Consider the following 18,352-nt stretch of genomic DNA (forward strand, 5'->3'; position numbering starts at 1 on the left):
GGGGCTCTAGCACTAAGGGGTTAAACGTTAAAATAAAAGATATTTATTCACCCCAATCCCCCTTTAGTGTTTAGGTTTTGTGCATTAACATAGACAGACATAGGTAACTCATTACGGAAAGTCTCCGGGAGAGAGGTCGAGACGTCTCTAAAGGCGTGCCTTTTTGTCTGTTGCCTCGCAGAAGGTTCAGTCGGGTCTCTCTCGTCGGCTGGCTTTCTGTGAGAGGATAACTTCCACCATATCCTACATTTACAGCTCAGCCAGGTGGGCAAACTACTGCAACACTATGGATACTGGAGATTGTCCCTTCCGGAAGAAACGGAGACCATGGCGCATGGACTTCTCATCCTTCGCCTTGGTAACGGTGGCGCTCGCCGTGTGCCAAACGACCGTGGTTCGGGCAGGTAAGAAAGTTTCTCTTGGTAATAGTTGCGGTGTTTATTGTGCCTTTTAAACGAGAGTTGGTCAAATTATTTGGCTGTGTGGTTTTTATTTTTTTATTTTTTTCGTTTCAAGCTTGGTCATTCTTCGCTGTCTTCATGGATTTGCAGTGCGTAATACATATACAGCTTATCCATTATCGGACAACGCACCTGACATCTTTATTTTTTCCGCGAGGAATGTTGTCAACAATAACGCCAACAGCAATAACCACACAATATCTAAGCATGTCAAGCTGTTTGGGTTTTTTGCGTCAATGCCTGCATATTTAGAAGCTGGAAGTTGAAAAATATGAAGAAGTCATGCGAGGGAATCTGATTGTCCGATAATGGACCTTGCAGAATTTAGGCAAATTTAGGCGCTGCGTCTGTACAGGTCCATCCAACAAAACAAACGAAGAAAACAATGACACCAAGTTTCCGTTTATTTGTGACTATATTGAACAAATACTTTTTCGTATTAGGAAGCTGAATTCTCACAAGCCTTAACATACCCTGTCCGATAATGGATGTTACGCATGCTCTCAACCAACGGTCAGAGAGAAGAGAGCCCTTTAATAGCCGTTTACTCGCTATTTTGCTGCAGGAAAACATACACACGCATAATGATTAAGACTTTTTGGTCGCTTCTCTGAACATAATTTCTCCGGCTGCCTCCCTCTCTCGGCGTGCACGCAGCCAGCTGACAGGTGTCATCTCACCAAGCGGTTGTAGCCGCTGCGCGCAAATATTCCAGGCGCTCAGGTGCTTTTTAATCATTTTGAACAATTTATCCAGTTGACTTTTCCTGTTTATCTTCCTATAAACGTAGTGTCACTATTAAGAGTCCCATGACAGTCAGTCATGACAGGGTGATGTTCACTTATCGGCAGGGGGCATGGGGTAGGACGGTGCAGAGAGCTGCTGCATACGCTCTTGAGGAGGTTTGTTAGCTAAACATCCCGTTTATGATAGTTGTAGCCCACTAGTGTTGTTAATGAATACTGGCCTGTGGATGAGCTGTGGATACATGCTGCCAGCAGGCACAGTGAGGCTGACTGAGTGTTTACCAGTTCAGCCCGTGCACCAGTCCATCCATCACTGCCTCTGGCTGTCCAGGGAGGGGGGGATTTCTGCATCCAGTTTGGAGGATGTGACTATAAGCCTGTGGAAAGTTCGTGTTTTTCCATGAATGTGTTTGTATTAGTGATAACAAAAATAAGTTCAATCATTTAAAGAGGATTTTTTTAGGTGTGAGAGTTTGGAAGATCCTGGACATTTCCCCCAGCAGACAATCGCCAGCATTATTTTACTTTAAGGTTTTAACGTTCTTGCAAAGTTTTGTGCCCCCTCCTCCCCCCTCACCCTCCACGGTTACAGATGAATTCGCCTGAGAGGAATGATCTGTATGCGCTGCAGTTCCCCGGCGGGCCGCTAGTCGTTACGAGTTATTTTTAACACAGAGAATCCATTGATTCACCTGAGTCCAGATCAGTTCAGATGTGACTGAAGACTTTTGATGCGGAATGGCACGCGGCAGGCCATGAAAAGGAATGAAATGATAATAAAGATAAGCGATTTTAAAAAAAAGTGCAGCAACACGAGCAACAAGTGGTGGCGTTTGAATATGGAGTTTTGTGAGGTTTCAGTTTACCTTTAAAATAATGAACTTGTGATTTTCGTTCGATTCCAGTGGATCTAAATCCGGTTGGAAATTACTTTCAGCTTTGTTTGATCTTAGTTTGGCTTCTTTGGCTGAGATACGTCGTGCTGGTCTTGAACAGAAACACCAAAGCAGGTTTAGTTTACTTAAACGCTTTTGGAGAAATAAATTTGGTTTAGAAGCTTCAGTTGACAGATGGATCAATGGCTCTTTATTCTTCGTTTGGATAACTTGTGGGGACAGCTGACGCACCAAAGGGGGCTTTTGTAACATAAATTGCCCTCCTCCAGTGTATTCTTTGGCCCCGTTTCCAATTTCAGATTGCGAGAGGCGATTGCACCTTCCCGTCGTCTCCCGTGTGTATTTTGGAGGCGGAAGCCTGAGACATTTTTGCTTTTTATGAATAGGTTATTATGCGGCGGAGCACCTCGGTCGCAGGGGTTTGGGAGTGAAAGCGTTCAGTGTCTCCATGTCTATGTGCGCTTTGTACAGTTGTGTTTGTGTATATGCGTCTGTAAGCTATGGATGTTTTTTCCCAGTTCAGGGTGTGGAAATGTATGCCATCTGTGTGAATGTACCTCTGTGTGAAACACCTCGGCCAGGTTGTATTCCTCATCTCAAGTGATGCTTATAGAGGCGCAGTGCGCCCGGAGGTGTTCGTTTGCTTGTAGAAAAAGCTTTTTAACCACCTGATTCTGTGATAATGTCAGAGTGACGCCAATTAAACACTCTTAAGATTCACACTTAAGAGCACTTTTACCTGTAAGCGCGTGTCTGGTCTTGCGTCCATGCGCGCTCATGGTGGATTATAAACGCACAGTTGGCCAGACGCGCTGGACCACTGCGCGCGTCTGTATGCGCGTTCCTGTGCGCGCAATGTGGCGCAGCAGCACAGATGTTAGTGTAAACTATGACAGCGCCCCACCCAAGCAGTGAAAGACCGATTTAGAGAAGAAAGTGGTCAGAATCTTTCATGTTTATTCTCTCTTCCCTGGGAGAATGAAGGCTAGAAAAAAAAAGGAGGAGGACGAAGCACAGCCATTACCCAGAGAGCAGTGCGCCTAGACAGGCATGAAAGCCGAGTTTTGTTCAAAGGAAAAGAAAATCAGAGGGCAATATTTTCTTGACATGGATGTTCCTCAACCTCATTTCAAAGCAGAGCGCTCCTCAAAGGGCAGTCTGTCTCTGCCTTGGCTAAACATAACTTAACCCCCCACCCCCTGCTCTCTCTCTCTCTCTCCCTCTCTCCCTCTCTGCTGGTGAATGGAGCTCCTATATGTGGTGGCAGAGCAGAGTTTTGACAGTTCACTCCTGTGACTCTGTGGAAGTGTGCGGTATTTCAGGCTTCTGCTGATCACATGTGACTCAGTCTGGCAGCTTTAAATTTGTCCCTTTGTTTTTCTTCTGCTTTGTCATCATTTTCCCGTGGGCCCCCGTGACTCTGGTCATCCACCTCCATACACTCCTTTCGTTTTCATACAAACCTTGTTGGATAATGCATCCAGTTTGATCATTTAGTACAGGCGAGTGTTGGCTAGTCAGATGTCTCATCCCCATCAGATGTCAGTGCACATATTCTCAACAGCCATCATCATGACACTAAGATGAAGAGCTATGGGCCAGTAAGATTTTACTTTTCAGCCATGTAGTCATCAGATAATTTGCTGGGTAGGAATAGGGTTAAGTCTTTAACTAAACAATTGTCTGCCTTCTCTTAGAAAGCAAAATTAGATTAAAGTTCATGCAGACTGACCTTGTATAGCACCAAACTGACACACAAACAGGTGTGTCGCTGTCAATCGGGACAGAGCCCATTGTGCCCTGATCTGAGCCTTACAGGCAGACCTTACCCTCATTCTGCATTCAAGATTGACAAACCCCATCAACAGCTCAACCATGGACTTAACCATGTGTAATGTGAGATTGCTGTGTTGGTGGTGGAGCTCAACCTTGGAGGACAGGCTGCCTGGGAAACTGAGTTCAGGGCAATAATTTCCCTCATCTTGAAGTGGCCTGTTAGCATGTCCCCAGTTTACAGAATATTAACAGGACAGCTGAATATGTGAACACTTGCATGGCTAACACTGACAGCTTCTGGCTGAGTTAACTGATGAATGGGAACTTATATTACTTACTTTTTAGTGTGGGATTCCCTTTTATATTCAACGCTTCTCTGTGTCGCTCTGTGGCCTACAGAGAAGCTGGTTTACTACTGCTGAGAGGCTTATCTGCGACTGTGAGCGTCGCCATCATTCTCAGTCTCTCAGTGGCTTCCACCACAGATTTAAAATCACATCAGATAAGACACAGACTGTGGTTGCAAAACAAAAACATGCAGAAGTCAAAGAAGTCAATGCGAGGCCTCAGTTCTAAATCATGACATCCCCTCAAACAGTGAACTCGTAAAAGCCTTTCTCAGACAAAACCACATTAGCTCTACAGACTTCAGGGAACATTGTGAGTAGAAGATCTTCCTTGGTTTCATAGGTGATGATTTTGTGGTTTCTCTGTGTGTGGATAGTTAGGCGTCGTTGCTCCAAGGCACTCTGTTTCAGTAGATGTACAAGGACGGCAGGAGAGTGTGCCAGCTTTATAATGACAGACTGTCTGTATAGGATGCTATTCCGAGTCACTGTTATTTTCCTTCTTCTAGGAAGTCAGTGTAGGAGGGTGCGGAGCCCAGCTGTGTGTTTTTACATGTAATGTTAATGTACATCTCTTTTCCAGACTTCAGTACTGTCTATCCATTTGAAAATAGATTTAAATGTTAGTGTAAGCTTGTTGTTTGCTTCGCCTGGAAACAGACTTCATTCCAGCTTATATTAAATTAGACAGAGTAGGTTTTAAAATAGAAAGCATTAGAAAACATGCCAAAAAATAATTGATCACGGGAAAGTTACCTCTCCCTGCAGGGAAACACCCTGCAGTCATTGCATCCTGTGATATAATGCCAACCTGACAATGTGCCCTTATTTACATTCAGATATGGATGAATCATTTAATCTACCAAATGCAATGTGTACAAATGTGTTGGCATCATTAGTGCAGGAACAAAAAAATAAATAAGAATAGAATTAGTGTTGTTGAGTGTTCTGCTAAGATCCAGACACAACACATCACAATCAACGTCCGCTGCAGCGCTCCTTATCCACAATCTCTCCTCACATTTGTTTTTGCAGCTAAATTGCACCTATAAAGATCCTCCGAATCTGGGGCAGATTTCTGATGTGGGGATTTCCACACTGAAAAGTGTCACTAGAAACAGGGATGATGATTATTTTGCAATGCTGGCTCACTGCTGTTATACTTACCTTTATTATAAGTCTGACTTGTCACCTCAGGCAAGACTCTGAGATAAATGTAGGTAGTCAGATACCACTAGTCACTCTTACTGAAGATTATTGATTTATTATAATAATAATAGGCTGTTGAAATAGAAACAGATCGTGCATCAGCAGTTTTCAGAGGGCAGATTATAATTTTTGTACTGTTTTGCTGGAAAAATGGTCCTGTTTGTGGAAATTGGCAGCTTTAAGTCAGTTTTCAGCAGTAAAATTTAATATCAGCTGAACCCAAATAAAGTTATAGTGACTGTGAAATATTAAGTCTAACACATGTATTTGCTTTATTTAGTAGTGTACAAACAGAGTGTTTTGCACTGTGAGGTTTTGCTCAGTCAGAGTTGAGCTGTGAAGTCTCACCAGGGTTTAGGCCACTTACCCTCTAGTAAGGGCATTTACAGGTGCCTTGGTCAAAGGGACTGACAGGAGACTTAACCTAAGAAACGTGTGGAGAGGAGAGGCCCTGGGCGGGATTCAAACCCAGAACCCAACTGCTGTGAGGTGACAGTGCTCACCGGGCCACCATGTACAGTAGGCCTGAGACAGGTTTCTAATTTGTACCCTTGCTGGCTGTCTGTCCCATGTGATAGCACGTTATAGGGAACCACTGACTGTCTCCTGGTCAGGACCCTGTGGTCCCATGTAGGCCCTGTGGTGTCAGCATCCACCCTCAGATCCAAACTAAGACTGTGGCCACCAGGCCTGAAACCACACGAGACTCCGGCACGATACATGTTGGCAGCGTCAGTGCAGCACATGCAGACTGGCACAGACCACATAATGGTACACAGGGGACACTAGAGGAGAGGACTCGGGCATATGCTGGCAGCAGCTCCTCAAAGGAGGCAATGAAGACACCGCATAGGGCTGCAACACAGTAAATGCTGGCACTGCCCTGTAGTGATGGATAAACCACACAGACTGTGGGATTCATTAGTGATGACACTCTAAAATTAGCGCTGATGGAGGCAGGTGTAAGAAGATATAGCACAGCATGAAAAAGCTCAAGTTGTGATCTTGTTAGTAGAGTTGTTAGAGTTCTTTGACCACATGATAAAGGATTATACCTGGAATGTAGATCCATTAATATGCAGTCAATGTTGCTGGAATATTTGATCACCTTTTTGGTGCATGACAGAGGTGTTGCAAGCAAAGGCCCCATAGATGAGAAATAACCCTGCTGTCTGCTTATTCTGCTTTAAACTGATTATTTTACTTACTTTGTAAGAGCTTTAAGTTGCAACACAGTTTGTGCTTGAATTACAAGAGTTGTCATTGAATTATACGAATTATTATTATATTATAGATTCATATTATGCTGCTCAAATGCTCTGGTGTCACTGATCTGCTGCTGTCGCCGAGGTCCAGATTCATTTTTGTACATGTAACATCATTCTCTTCTTCTTTACGTCACTTAATGTTTTTAATTTCCATCCTGACACTGAGTCCTCTGGTGTTCAGGAAAACATCTGTGATCACCTCGCTGATCATTACTACGCTCCCAATCCCCTTTACTCTCACGCCAAGGTCAGCATTTACTGACATTCATATAGCACAAAGCATTGTTCTGTATTGGTTAGCTGCTTTTGGAGCATCTAGCCAGACACTGTCACATGATGTGACATCTACATGATAACTAACACGCCACTGACAATCCAAACCCTCATTTCATGCCATATAAACAATGTAAAGTCTAATAACCCCCTTTTTATAGCATGGGTGCTCATAATGGATTTTCTGTCTGTGTACACGAGGCATTATAAATAAATCGTAACTATAGAGCACCATGTTGAAAATTATAACCTGCAGGAGCTCACACGCCTAGCCATCGTGGTCAGCTGGGTGGATGGGGACACAGCTGGTGATTTCGGAACAGAAATGGAGTTTAGTTTGCGCCGAGCTGCAATTTTGAAATTTGTTTTATATTTAACTTTCTGTCATTTATGTTCACTTTTTCTCATCTCAGGCCCCGAAAACCCTGCCATCTTTGTTCATTCTTAGAAATGCCAGAAGAATCAAATTCTTTTACAGGCAAATTTGTGCGTCTGTGTGTGTTTGTGTGTGTTAATCTGTGGTCAGTATTGCATGTCGCTCATGCTCTGTGTGTCTAACACTGTGGTCGTTGTGTAAAGGTGAGAGGTGAGGGGTCAGCGTGTCAGCTGGAGTGTGTGTCTGGTATTTGACACAGCTGTACCAAAAGAGGAGAGGGCACACACACGCATACAAAGACACTCACACACACACACACACACACAGAAATTGCTACACAGAGCATCTACAGCAGGAAGCCCAGGATCTTAAGTTTAAGAAATTAAGTTTTTTCTCTGAAGTGAATTGAGAATCACACAGTTGTCACCTCACACATGTCTTCAGTGATACTATGACCGAGGCTCAGAGGGCTGCCAAGATTGCTGTGTGTGTCTGTGTGCATGCAATATACTTATGTTTCAACACAGAAACATTTGCATAATCTTTAATTATATGACCTAGGATTGTCTTTGACTCAGTGCATGCTGGGATAGACTTTAGCCCAAAGTATAGGTAGGTATAGAGATAGAATATATATGGAATATGATAATCATATGCTGCCCCTCATAGGAGTCCCTTATTCCTATTATTTCATTAATTTGGGGTTGCGTACTGTTTCATGCTGGCTTTATGAGAAACCCAACAACTGTCTTGCTTCTGATGTGTTGTGTGCATACAGGGTCTAATCTGTGTGTTCATCTGCTTTTTTCAGACTGAAGAGGTGTGTGTTCTGTTCATCAAGTCATTTACCCTGACAGAATGTACAGACTCTGCTTAATAGTCACTTGTTACGTAAGCGTTAGCACTGTTTATCTCTCACTCCTGTAAGTGTTTGCACACTGTGTGTACATGTAAACACCTGCGTGTCCCCTCAGCCCTTCAGCACACTTTGTGCTCAGTTAACAGTGGCGCCTGTCCTCAGTTCATTAAATCTCTTTTAGCTCCATCTAGTGGCGGTCGTGGGGAACTACAGTACAGCTGAAAAATGCTGCAGTTTTTGCAACACATCTCATTTTATAGTCTGACTGTCAACCTGGGTATCACATATGTTTTCCATCAGTGTGTAATAAGTTGGATCTATACAGCTGAGTGGGTTGGAATATAATAGTGGGTAACTGATTTTTACACCTGTCTCAGTGATTTCCATATCACCTCAGTGAAAGGATTAAACACTTGGGGTGATTTAAGTCACAATAGATTATCTAAGAAATTATTCTATTTTAGTCTATTTTTCTTTATATCTGAAGTGTTGGTATTTTGAAGAAAATGTGCATCATAATTTAAATGATTCAGCCTTATCTGTTGCTCCAATAAAGCAGGCCCATCATGACTTATTGAGCATAAGCAATATATCGTAACATTATGCAATTTCACTGTTTGCCACCTTTAAGCACTTTCTTGAAGTATACTGACAGGATTTCAAACTAGATACGCCTGCACACTTAATGTCACAATCCCGGTGTTCAGTGGTAAAAGGTGTAGTTCAGTTTAGCCGTTCGTCCTCTGAATATAAATACATCAAAACAGAAAGAAAGAGCAGGGGTATCTACAAGATTCTCCCCAATATTATAAAAAATTCAGATCCATTTATGTCTGATCAGCAACATCAGGTCAATGAGTTTAAGTTATTAAAGCACTGTTTTAATGTTCTTACATCAGTGCCATAGTGAAAATGGCCTTCTTCATTTCAGGCAGTGCAGCTGTCAGTGGGGTTAACTGTACAGGCTACAGTAATCTGTACCTACAGCACTGGTTCTAACTGCCCTCACGTGCCTGGGAGCCCTGTTTCCTGTCTTAATGACACCGGTGTAATTGCCTGCGTTTACATCAAAGTGCTGCGGCCATCTGTGAGTGCTTATGGTAAGAAAGACAGATGTGGCGGGAAAAAGGAGAAGAAAGAAAGTAAAGAGAGAGTTTGTGCCCCCTGGCTTTCTGTTTTTCTACCTTGTCTAGTTTCATATTTGCCACTCCTCATCTTGCGATGTGTACTGGTGCAGTTTTCGCTGCCTGGCCGGTGTGAGTGTGTACCTCTGTGGCCCCGTGTGTTATTTTTGTGGGTGTGTTTTTGTCGTGATTGTGGTCCTCCAGGCAGGAAGGGCCCCGGCTGCAGATGTTAGCCGGGCGGGCAGCAGGGAACAGAGCGGCACATTGTACTGGGTGTGCTGGGGGAGCTTTGGCTGCAATCTGATCCAGTATCCTGCCATCACAGAAGCACGCTGTCTACTGTCACTGCTTGACCCCCTCAAAACACACACACACACACACACACACACACACACTTAGAGGCACACGCACGTACCTACTCCACCTTTGCCTAAACTCCTCTCTCCCTCCTTCATCCTATCACTGTCCTGCCTCTACCTCTTTCTCATTCCCAGCATTCCTGTGCTGATCTGCATAAGTCTTGAAAAGCATGGAAAAAAATGCCCCTCCAGTCTTGGAAAGTTTGAAAAGTTTGGAAATTGTACACAAAGTCATAAGGTTCACTTTTTGAATATTCTAGTATTATAAAATAAGGAACCTTTAAAAAATAAAAGCATTTCCTTATTCCTCTCTTCATCCTCCTCTCCATGCGTGTCTTCATGTTTCGACTCGCCTCGCTTTTTCGCTTTCACTAACTAATCTCCCTTCTGTTTGTTTCCGCCTTCGAGCAGCTGTTTTTAAGCTTCTGTTTTGGATCGTTAATGTAGCGTCACAATGCCACTCAATCTAACTCTCACTTCCCCTCCTCCCTACATATTGCTTATACATCCTTCTCTTTCTTCCCTCTTTCCTCACTCCACCTCTTCCTCTTACCCCACCTCCTCTTCCTCTTTCTCTCCCTGGTGTAGAGTGACGTTAATGTACTGAGGTCTAGTCTGAGGCAATATTAATGCACCATTTGGTCTGTTGGAGTAAATATTACCATCTGTGGGCCAGTTTGACTAACTGTTGACTGTGAGAAACTGGGTGTCACCTAAACAAAAGCACCACTGATGGGCTCGGTGTGATTTTAGGACAAACACAAGGAAACTTCACATTAGAGGCATCATACGTTCCTGCACAAGGTTTTACAATGCAATATTCCTTAATACATCCATACATGTCAGATTCTGTTTTATTATAAACTAAAATGAGTCTCTGACTGTGGCTCTATATGTGTGTTTGTGTGCCAACTTTAATTCAATGTCTGATAATCAGGAGCTGATACAATCTTTGATTTGATCAAACATTTGCAAGAAAACATTTTCAAGTAGTGTTATTAACATCAGCATCACCCAAAGTGTTGCCTGGTGTACTGCTGACACACTGGTGCTGAATTAGAGTAGAGTACAGAGTGTAAACTGCATCCTTTGGTGGCTTTGCTCTTACTCCTCCTCCACCTCCTTACTGTAACAGTAGGTCACATACTCAACAGTAGTGGGGATGAGCCCCTAACCCTTAGGCTTTTTAAAGCACCTGGAAATTAGAGTTTATTTAAGTGGCTGCTGAATGAAAAATGAGGACTCGGTTATCATCTTTTCATCAGCACTGTAGTTTTTACATGGCCAATGCATCACCGCCACCGTAAGTTTATTATGAGAAACGCCAAAGCAGGGCTGACTGCAAATGAATTTAATTGGCTGTTAACAGCGAAGTTAGCTCTGGTGCACCTCAAACACAGGAAGGCTAGCCAGGACTGAGGGATGATAGCCAAGTTCAGGAAAATGTTGACAACTTTAACTTTATAACTGCTTCACTTCAACCCATGAGGACCCTGTTTTAGATGTCTAAGATAGATTTCATGCTTACATTTGATTTGGTTTTCTGACTGCCAAATATTCAATGAAGTGCATGCAAGCCTGAATTTTTGTATTATACGGCACGGTACACAGCAGCTCGGCATTCTGGGAGAAGGTACATCAAAAAAGTTCAAATTTGTAGCATGCAGAGGTGTCAAAGAGAAAAATTTGAATTTCACTAGAAACATATTGAACAATGAATTTTTAATAACCAATCATCTCAACAAGCATGGTTTGGATATGTATAAAGCTACATCCTAACCTTTGACCTCAGATAGTCCTCCTATAGGAATCAACTGCATGCTACTATTTTAGCAGGAGTCACTTAACCAGAATACTGTTCAGTAACAAGACAGCACAAGTCAACCTATGTGAGTAATTAGACATCTGCCATTTTTTAAGATTTAATGCCCACTGCGGTGAAATGAGTGCTGACATGAATGTGTAACTGTAAAATCATCAGTTCATTCAAGATGTTTGTTTCAAAAACAGAAAGACTTCAGAGGACACAGAGAAAACACTGAGCAATCCACATCAGGTAGCACTTTTTTCAAAATAGATATATGCATACAGCGTGACGGTGGCTTAGATTTTCCTGCTTCATCTGCTGTTTTCCTAGGCAAATTAATTATAACATAAGAGACATGATTGCTTTCATCCAAATTGTCTTACAGTGCAGCGTTTATTGTAGCATGGGTGGTCATGCAGAAAATCAGAGCCTGAATTCCAGAAGTTAGAGCCATTTTCAAACTGAAATACTCAAACTGACACAGTGCCTTTGAGCAATGTGAGAAAGCCAACAAGGTAAACCACAGCGCAGACTGAAGGTGGAGAAACAGACTGGTTGACCTCAGTATGTTAAAGTGGAGAGAGGATGTGAGACTGTTGTTAGGCTGCATACTGTATATCTGGAACGTGCGTGTGTGTGTTTGCCTGAATTTTTTCATGTTTGTGTGTGTCAGGTGAAACGGTGAAATGTATCCTCACACAAATATTCCTTTGACTCAGCACTGTCACGTCAACAGCCACTTGTTTCAGCTGCTTGATAAATACGAGCAGAATAGAGGCCACTGTCTCCGCTCTGATTTAAACTGAGTTTTACTGTACCTGGCCCACAGTGGTTCATATATGTGGCTTGGACTGTGGCCCATTTTTGCCCCGACACAGTGCTTCCTTTCTTATATTAAACCTAAATGTACAGTGGTAGCCATTGTGGACACCCCCTGTATCTGATCCTATGTCACATTAGTGCTGCAAGAACATTTAAGATTACATTCAAGATGAACTTTTTTGATCCGGGTCAGATTTCTGCCGCTGTGCAGAAGGGCTGCAATAAAAAATGAACTCTATTTTGTATTTAGCAACATTGCAGAAGTAAATGAGCAAGCTTTAAAAGATCTCAGCCTTTATAGCAACCTTTATATACAGCCTGATGACGGGCCCTCGGAAAATAGTCTTTCTCTTTTATATGCTTGTGCCGATGTGATCGGTATCTGTATAACTCATGAAGCAGAGCTGCAGCAGGGATTTACTTCCATGATCACAGATTTGCTGTATGTATACCTCTACATTCGCAAAAAGTAAAAACTGTGAATTGCTCCGTCCACAGAAAGCAGGATTCAGAGTTAAATGTTGTAGCTTTGGTTTTGTTTGAAAGCGTCACAGATTTGATGGATAAGTGATAAATGTGTGTAATTTACTGATGTGTCATTACAGGATTTCATTCTTGACATTTCGTTTACTTATTGAATTAAGATGCTGTGTTGCACACAAAGCAACTATCTCGATGATTTTTTTGTTAACAAATATAATGACAATATTCTTCTCTTGCTTCTCTTCCTCAGACCCCGTGGATGTGTTGCGGGCTCTGCAGGTTCCCTCTCTCCCTGAGGGTGTGAAGAAAGTCCCTGGCTTTTGCACATCTCGTCGCTCCAGCAATCCTGATCATGCTTACCGCATCACCAAGAAGGCCCAGATCTCTGCCCCTACCAAGCAGCTCTTCTCAGGTAGGCCTCAAGCAGGCTCTTCATCAGGTAGCAAATGTTGGCAAATGCTGCTCATTAACATTTAAATTGAGCGTTATTTGTGTGACCATAATTAGGTACAACATTGACAAAGCAGTTAGTACAAGGTACACAAAATAAATATATATGTGTTGGGAACAAATGGTAGGATATTCATATTACTTTGTAAAATACAATACTGAAAATAATAAAACAAGCTACTGAAATGTGGCTGTCACATGCTGTAGTTGTATCTTGCTGCTTCTGTGGCAGCTTTTCCCATGTAAACAGCTGGTCTGTTACTGTCTCAAATATCAGCATTTGTATTTTATTTGAACAGTTTAAAAATAATTTAAAATGATCAAAAAATGTTTTGTGCACGTATTTATTTTAAAACTGCACAACCCAATATCTATTAGTCGTGGGCTATTGTAAATATGCCGTATCTATGTGCACTGTAAAGGTTTTTAGAATTACTCAATGGAAGGAACTAGTTTCTGATTATCTTGCAATTTGCGGTCGTTCCCATCAACAGTTTAGCCACCCTCCAAATCAGTGCGCAGTGGTATCCATAGCAACAGCACCGGCTCCAGTGGCTGCTAGCTAAGTGTTACTGATAACAAAACGGACCGAGCCATGGGTGAAACTTCCAACACACTTTTAAAAATAGATAGCGAATTAAATACACCTCGCAAGCCTGTGGTGAGTGGCTGTATGCGCAGTAATACACTCGCGGATGTTCTGTTACAATGTGTTAGTGAACACGACTTTTGCCAAGACATCTGCTTGTTGAAGTTTCAACGTTAGCTAGCTAACGTTGAAACTTAGCAAACCTTAGCTAATGTTACCGTTTGCTTTGGCGTAATTTATGCTAATGCTATGGATCAATGTTAGCCCAGTATTAGCTAATCAAATAAACCCCGACCTTGCGAATGACTCAACCAAAGCAGTGGTACCTTTGCATGATATTATATAACAAACATTACTGTTTATTAAAAGTTTTGTATCTGTTTTATTTTTGACAACAAGACAGTTTGCTCAGGAAAGAGGGAACATCAGAGTACAGTTAAAGATGGCTTAATACTTAACATGCTTAGGATGAATTCCACAGTGCAGAAAGCTATCATTAGAATTGCAGGTTGCTATATATGTTTTAGGTGTATTTTAAACTGAGTTCACTGGAGTTAAGTAGGACTATTGTGCCTTATGCTAGATTGCTCTTGGATATAAAGTATAATTATGTGTTGCAGTGCAGGAACTCAGTTAAACTGTGTGGGAGAGCCATAACAAATTAACTGCAGTATACTGTCTGACACCCTGGAGTAAGGAGAGAAAAGCGAAAGTAGCACTTATGTGGTTGGGAAGAAATCCTTAAACGTCAAAGCTGATTTTCAACTCATTTTCTGAGTTTTAGCCTTCCTTCTCCAGCTCTGCTCACCTGTTATTATGTGTCCTCATCATCTATGTCAGCTTCAAATGGGACTATATTTTAATATTCCATAACCAGTTGATTCTGACACAGATCTCTTCTTTTAATCAAGTTAAGCTTATCACTGGTGTCATTTCACATATTCCTCTCCACCTCTCATCCTGCACTACTTCTCCATTCTTTCTCTTCCTTCCCAAGCCACAACCTATTTTCTCTTTCTTCACCTTCACCTTCCTCTCCCTTCCCATACCTCCTTTGTGTCTGATGATAAATAAATGCTTTGGTCCAGGTCAGTCAACACACATTCTTTCTGTGAAATTACTGTTTTTTTTCCATGGCTCCTTTCTCCTTTACTGCCTCCTCTTATTTTTTTCTTCTTGTAAAATACCCACAAGTCAGTCTAGCTATGATATAACCCTTCCCTTCTTTCATTGTCTCACTTCTCCCATCCCTCCTTTTCCTCATCAATAGGTCAATTCCCAGAGAACTTCTCCATCATGGCTCTGGTTAAGGCCCAGGCTGGTCTCCAGGCCTTCCTCCTCTCCATCTACAGTGAGCAGGGCATCCAGCAGCTGGGCATTGAAATGGGACGCTCACCTGTTTTCCTGTATGAGGACCAGAACGGCAAGCCAGCCCCTGAGGACTACCCGCTGTTCAGAGGCGTCAACCTGGCTGATGGCAAGTCAGTAACCAGCAACAACCAGTTTGTGACTGGTTGAGATGACATGATTGGGGTCATGTGGGTGTCAGTGGTTAGAAATAGTATGTGTATGAGTGTTAGTTGTAATGTATATTAGGTGTGAGGGTTGGTTTGATACCATTTTAATCAGGCCTGTAGTCACATTGCACATTTATTTGCCTTCTGTTCCTCCTCCTCGTCTCTAGGTGGCATCGCATCGCTTTCTCTGTTTCAAAGAAAAACGTGACACTGCTCCTGGACTGCAAGAAGAAGATGACCCGTCCCCTGCCTCGCGGCAACAACGCAGAGATCGACACCAATGGCATCACAGTGTTCGGAGCCCGTCTGCTTGATGAAGAGGTTTTCCAGGTGAGGACTTTGATATGTGTAACTGGCTAGGGACAAACTCTGCAACCACAGAGTTTGAACTGGCAAATTGTATATTTGTTGTTGTTCTGGTATGGCTTCTACATTTTTGTGTTAACATAGTAGCAAGTTCTAGTCACTTAAGGAAGCGTTAATTGAATTGAATTGAAATTAAATAGTTAAAAAATAGCTTTAGTTTTTTTCATTGAGCCCCATAATAGATGATACAGCTGTACAGGTTTTTGTTGATTGTTTTTTCCTCTTCTTCATAGGGAGACATCCAGCAACTGCTGATCGCCTCAAACTCCCAGGCTGCCTATGACTTCTGTGAACACTACAGCCCTGACTGTGACTCCCCACTGCCCAAGACCCAGGCTCAGGACCCCAACACATACGTGAGTAACATCACCACAACTCAAGTTCATACACAGACACTTGAAATCAACATTTGCTCCTCCATACATATGAAACTTTAATGAAACAATAACCTTCTCAGTGAATAATTTTGTTAAAAAACCTTCCCACAGGGTACAGTAACCAACCTTTAGATGTCACTTACCTCTCTTATCAAGGTTACTGCAGTTGTTCACAGAAAGTGAATGCACAGCCACACACAGATCCTGTAGCACTTACAAGACTACTGAGGAGCAGACTTTAAGCACTATGCTAACACAACTCATTCATAAGGTTGTAGGCTCATCTGTAGTTCCAGTAAAGCAGGCCCAAACAGAACCTGTGGACTTCCTTTTTCTTTTCGGTGACACTCTTTAAAAGATGATTTACTTGAAGAAAGTTCAACTATTGAAATGTTTACTGGATCTGAATAGTCTAAGAAAAAGTTTTGTTCATTTCTAGTCATTGTTTCATTTTCGTTCTTGAACTGAATTAAAAACATCATGAGATCAAGGAAAGAATTGAAGGAGAAATCTTGAGAACTAAGGAAAAAGCAACCAGAGAGCTTTCCTTTTTGAAATGATAGTCATGTGTATCCTATAGTAAAGATTAGAAATGGACTGAAGCACCTTTTTACATACATGAAATTTAGAGAGTCTGTCCAGCTCTTATCATGGCTGATACTTCTAGGTCAGTTAAGTTTGTTAGGAATCTTTTTAATTGAAAGTGTATCTCTCATGAGCTTGCTCTGTAGCCCAATGGTTAGCCCTGTCACCTTTCAGGAACAAGGTCCTTCAGATTCATTCGTCCTGCGAAAATCAACGATTTTTTGGAAGACTAAAGGCATTCAGTCTGTAAAAATATGACTTGTGAAAGCTAGACTTCATGAAAATATGGTGTGATTATAAAAACAAAGGCCACTCTAAATGCACAAGTCCTCTGAAAATGAAAGAGAAGTCCTCAGGTTCAATTTGGTCATCTGATAATGTCATCAAAGTGCTGCTCTCCCTTTCTGTCTTCCTCACGCATCCCCGTCATCAGCAACAGTTTGTATCCATCCACTTTCCTCCTCACCTGTTCGGTCTGTGCGTCCCTGAGGTTACTAAAGAAAAGCAGAGGCATTATCATATCATAGCTTTCCATAATTGCACCTCTAAGGATGGGCACATTTCCATTATTTCATACCCTTTGTGTTGGAGAAACATTAGCTTGAATTGTCACAGCAGTGGATTAGTTGTCACTTTTTCCTGCTCTACTGCAATGAAACACAGAAAGGTAGGGGAAAGCGGATGATACAAGCGAACATCAAAGCCTTTCCCCATTTTTTTCCCATGGATTGAAAGAAGGAGAACTTGTTCAGAACAAAAAACATGCAAATGAAGTGAAATTCTGATAAATTCTGGTCAAATTGAGACTTATAAGGATTTGGCATGAAGATGGATTAAGGTGGAGCCTCTATGCTTACTGAGACTGGTTGTGCGCATTATATACATACATTAGCTTTGCAAGCTCTCCCTCATTGTGTTCCTCTCAAAAACATCCTGATATGTGGGAGCTGATAGTTCCCTGATACCAGGTGCGTCACAGAGCTAAAGTAGCAAGTGATTTTCATCTGCATTCATCCATCCAAAGTACATGACCTTTGTTTTAAAAGCCTGCATGCCGGATCAGTCAATACAAATTGTATCAGTCACTGTACAGAGCTCCAACACTTTGTCCCAAACCCTGCCATGTTGATGCTGTTGAAATGACTGCTTTCTGAATGAATACAATCAGTGTGATTTTATTCATTGTCTTTAATTGTTGCTGTTTTCTCATTCATCAAGGTTGTCTGTGTTTGGACATTTTTAAAATCAATACCCTTTTTAACCTTCAGCACAGACTCCTGATGAATGGAAAAATAAAAGCTTTGATTTTGTTTTTATCTCCTTTGCTGTCTCTTGCTATCTGTCACCATGTTTTTTTCCCCCCTCTTGCTGCCTCACCGCATTTTTATCCAATTTCTTCTTCACCTTTATTTCTCCCTCTGTGTCCTCTGCAACCCCTAATCGCCTCCCCCTGGAAATCCGCACACCCCTCTTCATGCATTCCATCCTTCATGAACCTTCCTCCCCATTGCCAACCCATCCTTCCATTCTTCCCATCTTTCAATATTTCCATCCCCCCATCTCTCTCAGTACTTTGATGAGGAGCAGGATGACCATGAATACCCCTATTATTATGAGGAAACAACAGGCGTTCCCTCCTCCTCTGCATTCCCCTCTGCCCAA

The 18,352-nt window shown here is 42.2% G+C and overlaps 1 protein-coding gene across 3 annotated transcripts in view; it reads left to right on the forward strand.

Annotated features, from left to right (window-relative positions):
* Positions 1 to 272: 272 nt before the first annotated feature.
* Positions 273 to 18,352, forward strand: part of col11a2 (collagen, type XI, alpha 2) — a 50,361-nt gene continuing 32,281 nt past the window's right edge. For all 3 annotated transcript variants that reach the window (XM_041955182.1, XM_041955184.1, XM_041955185.1), the window contains exons 1-5: positions 273 to 404; positions 13,057 to 13,218; positions 15,116 to 15,326; positions 15,530 to 15,692; positions 15,962 to 16,084. In XM_041955182.1, coding sequence (XP_041811116.1) covers positions 287 to 404; positions 13,057 to 13,218; positions 15,116 to 15,326; positions 15,530 to 15,692; positions 15,962 to 16,084 — 777 coding nt within the window. In that variant the 5' untranslated portion in view covers positions 273 to 286. The remainder of the gene's footprint in view (positions 405 to 13,056; positions 13,219 to 15,115; positions 15,327 to 15,529; positions 15,693 to 15,961; positions 16,085 to 18,352) is intronic.

Source organism: Chelmon rostratus, chromosome 16 (assembly GCF_017976325.1).
Source record: "Chelmon rostratus isolate fCheRos1 chromosome 16, fCheRos1.pri, whole genome shotgun sequence".
NCBI lineage: Eukaryota > Metazoa > Chordata > Actinopteri > Chaetodontiformes > Chaetodontidae > Chelmon > Chelmon rostratus.